The sequence below is a fragment of the Copadichromis virginalis genome, linkage group LG17 (assembly GCF_057382275.1).
Source record: "Copadichromis virginalis isolate Kocher_CV1m ecotype Utaka linkage group LG17, C_Virginalis_male_GT1.1, whole genome shotgun sequence".
NCBI classification, from domain to species: Eukaryota; Metazoa; Chordata; class Actinopteri; order Cichliformes; family Cichlidae; genus Copadichromis; species Copadichromis virginalis.
In genome coordinates, this window is record NC_140634.1 from 28,303,214 (window position 1) to 28,309,322 (window position 6,109).

Genomic DNA, 6,109 nt, shown 5'->3' on the forward strand with positions numbered 1-6,109 from the left:
CCTTGCGCCCATATAGGAGTCTATTTGTTCACGTTTTGAAAGAAAATGTAATAAAGAGACTTTGTGATGGATTTATGATTTATCAAAAGCACTTTACCATATGGCAGTCGTCATAGGAGCAGATTTCCAAATGTTTGTTTTATGAAAGGAGACCAGAGATCATTTTAATCTGAGCCACTTAACCTAGGAGAGGATGTTCAAGTCACGTGACCCACTAAAGTATGAGAAACACACTGATGTTGACCATGTAGTTTCTTTGAAACAAGACGGTTAGGTATGTATTTTCGTTACATTAAGAAGAGCCAAAGCAGAAAAGAGAAGGACTGAAGTGTGCTGCGCTGAAAACTGCATTGTCTAATTAAGACTGCAACCAGCTACTGCGCAAAAGGAAGCTCTTTGAGTTCCCAAGCTCGGATATTACTCTTTTGTGTGTCAGCTGCTGGAGCAGTGCACGGGCTACTAGACGTTAAAAACAGACTTAATCTATTTGTTTGTGACGCTTTAGATGATCAGACATTGCCAAGAAATTTAGTAAAGTGCGCTCAGGTGGCATCAGCTTTGCCCAAGTGTGCAGTGTGTAATATCCCACTAGTAGATGGTGCAAAGATGCTGACATGATGTGGGGGTAGGTTATATCTGATTGGATGTTTCACACTATGACATGTCTAGATGTTATTATAACAACAAAAACCGAGCTCTAATTTTGGCTTGCCGGAACGCTTTGTGGGAAATTCTTCTACAAAATACATTCCTATCACTCACTTGGTCTTCCCCCGTCTGCATTTGCTTTTAAAATAGGCTACTTGAAACGTGCTTTGTGAATCGCCGAAAAGGATCAGAATACAGGTGGTTTTAAAGCTAGGATATTGTTCTATGTCCGAAGATTCTGGCCGCTTAAACGCACCAACTTGAAGCACATGTCCAGCCTTTAACACGCACATTCTCTTTCAAAGCAGTAGACTATTTACATTTCAGGAATCGGATCACCACGTCATGTTGAGGTGTGCAGGTCTATAAATTGCTGCTGAAGGGTGGGATTCCTCTCACTGTAATTCGTTCACCAGACTGGAGTGGAGTTACCGCGACAATTTCGTTAATTCTAATTTATCGCATTCTTCACATTGCAGTCCAAGGTCTCCCCCCTCTCTGGAAAAAAGTTCTTATAGTTTTGACTTCAGTTTCATCATCAAGGCTGGGAGCAAGGAGAGATGTGCGGAACGAACACTGATCTGGAAAATAAAGGTTCATTTTCATTTTTTAACCACTTATTTATATTCGTTACAAATCAGTGAATATGGATTAGATATGAACGACAGTAAGACATTTTAGTGGACTCGTTGTATTCGGTTAATTAGAAAAAATAACCAATTTAGTATGTGTTGTGATAAGGTGGTGGAAATGTCAACCAGTTAGGAGGAATGTTTCTCAACGGAAGACCGCTCCCACAACCCAAGAGACGAAAAATGATTCAGCTGGCCTTGGAGGGAGTCCGTCCAAGCCAGATCTCCAGGATACTCAGGGTACGGTAACCTGAATAGTGATAAACAAAAACAACAACAACAAAAACAACAACAACTTTGGATTTCGAAAAAATAAGCTTTTGCGATGTTATGTTAAATGCAGCATCAACGGATTATTCTTGTTTAACACAGTGGAGCTCACTTGCATCTTTAGGTGTCCAACGGGTGCGTCAGTAAGATCCTGAGCCGCTACCGGCGCACAGGACTCCTGGAACCCAAGACCATCGGTGGGAGCCGCCCCCGACTTCTCACCCCCGGTGTCATCTCCACGATCATCCAGTGCAAAAGGGAAAATCCGACTATTTTTGCTTGGGAAATCCGAAAACGTCTCGCAGCGGCGCGGATATGCAAGGCCTCCAACGTCCCCAGCGTAAGTAAGATTCAAATTCAAATGTACTTTAACTACACTGAAACGATTCCAGCACTTGATGGTGTTTTGTGCACACTGTGTTCTGCAAGGTGTCGTCCATAAATAGGATTTTAAGAAAGATCCACTTGGACCGCGGACCATCGTGGATGGACCTCAACGCTGATGTCAGGGTTGAGCAGGGTAAGTAACTTGGTCCTTGGAGAAGTCATTTATAACGGTTTAGGAAGACTATCGAGTTTGATCAGAATTTTTATCACTGAACATGACAATTTAACACATAAATGTATAAATATTAACTGCATGTAGTCTGTGTGTTTCCATATGTGCAGATTTGTATTCTCTGGCTCAAGAAGAAGCAAAGAAGTTTGAGAAGTTTGAGACAGAGTGCAGTAAAAAACAGAAATCCAAAGGTGTGCAGCACAGAATCCGCACCACCTTTACGCCAGAGCAGAGCAGAGCACTTGAGCAAGGTGACTTAAAACCTCTACAGCTATTTCAAACTAACACAATGCATAATTTTTAGACTCAGTAATAGTTAAAGATCTATTTCTCTGTGTTGAATCAGAATTCTCTCGCAGCCAGTATGCTGACATGTACACAAGAGAGAAGCTATCTGCTGAAATTAAACTTCCCGAGGACACCATCAAGGTAGACTTTTCATCAATTTTAGCATCACGAAATTCATATACATTTAAGCTGTCTGTTCCTGAGGTGTGGCTTCTGTCCCTCAAAGGTCTGGTTTTCTAACAGACGTGCTAAATGGAGAAGAGAAGCCAAGCAGAGAGGTAGTACGCAGAGTAAGTGTGAGTGTGTGTCTGTGTGTGATGCACACATACTTGGGAGCTGAGTGTGGGTGGCAAGGATGTGTTAAGAATGTGTATAATTTGACCACTGGACAATAATAAATGGAGCTGAACACACTGGTAATGGAAAGTCCTCCTGAACACATCGATTCTTGCCTCATAGATGTTAAAATGTGTTTCTTTGTAGCAGCTGAAGACTTTGAAAAGCAAAGTGACTTTGTTCCTGTGAATCCAACAATGACATACAGCTTCACATCTCAACAGGTACTGTGCAAACCAGTGATATCTACTTTAGAGCCCTTAAAACATGCCGCTGTGAATGTTTTTCCGAGCATAGTTTTCTAGGCAATTTCTAGGCAATGCTAGGCAATTTCCAAATGAGATTTCTGTGTTTTTAACAAACGTCTGGTGACATTGTGGTATTTAAACTTTGTTTATGCGGTTTCTAAGGCTACTGGAATGGCAAAAATCAATGCGGACAGCTCCTCGTACAGCACTGTTGCAAGGAAGCTGCAAAATTGCTGCTTCTTCCCAACAGAAACAGGTGAGATCCAGGAAAACTGTCTTTGACCAAATCACTGTCTTTAATAATCTTTCTCTCTGTTTGATTATGAGGATTTTCATTCAATTTAATTTTTATTCATATTGATAGAGAGTATTTAAGAATGATGTTAAAGAAGCTGGAGATTAGCTTGATTGTAGTTTAGCTGAATATGATATAAAGGTCAGTGATGAGAGTACATGTTATAAAAAGTTTCATTCCCTGTGATGGGCTTGGGTTTGAATTTACTAAACTGCTAAAAATCTATTAAGAATCCAATGATCCTGATTATGAACTAATTTAAGGTTGCACAAAAAAGGTATTATTCTAATATTTTCCCTCCTACCTGTCTGTTGGTCATCATATAAAGTTGGCTATCTATGAAGCCATACGTTAAACATGTAATAAATTTATGTCGATTTCACAAGTCATTTGGGATTTGTAGGGATGGTAAACTCTATTCACTATTTATGTGTTTATTCGTTTAAATATGAACAATAGGGTAGGTGTAGGGTAAAGCCTGCCTGTTGGATCACAATATCACTTAAAATCACTACTCTCAATTGTTCCTAAGTACATACTGTACTATCTTAATTTCTATGCAATAACTTTTCAGAAATTAAAGAAAATAATCTTTTCCCCCTTGACGTACAGCCGTGAGGAATTCTGAATGTCCGACATCCTCATTTCCCCATCTGCCGAGTGACATGCAAAACATAGACAAAACTCCTCTGGATCTCCACAGAGATGGATACAGTTTTCCACTGGTTCCCCACCACACAGACATGAGGAGAACCTGCCCTTTGGCAACAAAGACAGGGGGGGCAGACTGCCCTGTGATTCAACAGTGGAACCAGCAGGGAATGCCGTTTACCTGGAGTCAGTTTCAAACAAATGAGCAGTTTCTGTTGGTCCCGGATGTGAATCAGCATCTCTACATGGACTGATAATGAGACCAGTGGATCAGCGGGAAGAGCTTTTGAGTGCTGCTTAATTGCTCGACTGAAGGGACACTTTTCAACCAGTAGAGGGAGACAAAGTATGGACCCAACAATGTTGTCCTTTCCACCCTTTGCCTCTTAATTGCACTGCAGCTCGACTCATCACTTTTCCTTAGGTCTGTGCTGTTAGCATGCAATGTAATTTTTGATTGGTAAGATAATTAAATTAATTCACTAAACCCATTTGCAATGAAGCAAACTTAATGTGACTTTATAGCACCAGAAGGGATGAGAAAATAGATAAGATGAGGATGATAATAAACTTTTTCTTGGAAGAAAGCTTTATTGTTCTTGTTGCTGGGCAACAAGGACAATAAAGTTAGGTTCAAGTTAAAGAAGGTAGAGTTTAGTACTGACAGAGATTATTAAGAGATACATTTTAATCTCTGAGTATAATCTTTAATGAATACTTTGCTGTGCTCCTCAGTTATATATCAGTTTTAAAGACTTCTTGACTCCTACATAAACGATTGCTCCATGGATCATTTAAGGTTACCACACGATGATATGGACGTGATCTCCTTTATATTGTTAGGCTTGACATTTGTGTCAGTGTAGGAGCGTAAGGAACACTTCCAAGATTTCAGTCCAGGAAAAGCCGGTGGGAGAATCCCTAAAAAAAACCCTAAAGTTTAAATGCGACCTGATATCTGCTCCGCTCGGTATCACTTTTTACGACTGCAACAGGGCAGAGGCATTGAGTTCCTTTATATCCCTTTACTACAGTGAGGAGACAGTAAGTCTCTGAGTTTCCTGATAATTGGTCAGCAGGGGAAAGATTGGGTTCAGAATACAAAAAGCTTGGTCAGCAGCATGGAAGTGGCCTACTGGCGAAATGACCCCCACTGGAATATAACATCACGAAGCCAGATAGTCAAATGATATCTCCACGTTTGTGTTGTGACTGTTTCTGAAACATCCACCAATCTTGCATAAATTGAGGCAAGTTTTAGGATGACTGCATATGAATTTTTAACAGCAGGTACTGAACACATGTATTTAATTTACATGCAGTTTTCAAGTGTTTTTATGCTAATTTATGACACATTTCAGAGATCAGTATTTGACCTTTTATAAGAGTTTTTTTTTTTTCAGCTCCAGTGATTTCTTTACAGTTTGTGCTTATATAGTAAAATATCCTATGGTTTTCTTACAAGATACATTTTTATATGGATTGCACCCATTGTGCCCTTGTGCTTCCCAATATTTTTGGTTGCTAGCATTTCCTCTTCTAAACTCTTCAGCTGTTTTAACCTTTTCTGGATGGAGAAATGTATCCATGAATTCAGGATCTCATAGATTACTTATCTACTGATATTTAATGAAAAATAAAACTAAATCCATTCTGACCTCCTACAGTATTACAAAGTGAATAGTATGTAAAGTCTACAGCAGCGGGCATGCCCAATTCTTGTTACAAGGCTTTCATGTGGTAGTTTTATCTGTTGTACTGCTTTCTTTTTCTTAAGCAATAAACCTGAATACTTAGTGCACTACTTTAAAAGCCTTCATATACTAATTTGACAGAAATATTAATCTTACATCTGGAGGATTCTCTGTATCTTATCTCATATTGAGCAACTAAAACTTTAGGAATTGCTGAAAAGCACATCCAAGTTCAACTGAACCTCACTCTAGTCTGGGATGTCCAAATTTGTTATCCAAATGTTCCTGACATGTTATTATTTATCTCCTTCCCTTGTTGTATGTATGACCCCCGTTGCTTTAGCCACTTAAGAGTATTTATTATACACTAGAATTTGCTTCTCTGACTGATATAAGGACCAAACTGCCAAAAGATGGAGTAAACAGACTCAGAGATGGTGTTTCTGGCATGTTCCTCGCAACATATTCCGCAAAGGAATATGTCAAGC

The 6,109-nt window shown here is 39.5% G+C and overlaps 1 protein-coding gene across 2 annotated transcripts; it reads left to right on the top strand.

Moving 5' to 3' along the window:
- The first annotated feature begins 327 nt into the window (after positions 1-327).
- pax4 (paired box 4) lies at positions 328-6,099 on the top strand. 2 transcript variants are annotated; one of them, XM_085436517.1, is made up of 10 exons: positions 328-1,242; positions 1,390-1,520; positions 1,675-1,890; positions 1,980-2,070; positions 2,220-2,360; positions 2,456-2,538; positions 2,624-2,687; positions 2,881-2,957; positions 3,144-3,237; positions 3,889-6,099. In XM_085436517.1, exons 1-10 carry the CDS (start codon positions 1,209-1,211, stop codon positions 4,179-4,181), a joined length of 1,224 nt encoding a protein of 407 aa, XP_085292643.1. In that variant the 5' UTR covers positions 328-1,208; the 3' UTR covers positions 4,182-6,099. The 2 variants fall into 2 exon arrangements, with proteins under 2 accessions (XP_085292643.1, XP_085292644.1); XM_085436518.1 differs by having other exon boundaries at positions 2,884-2,957.
- The last annotated feature ends 10 nt before the right edge of the window (positions 6,100-6,109 follow it).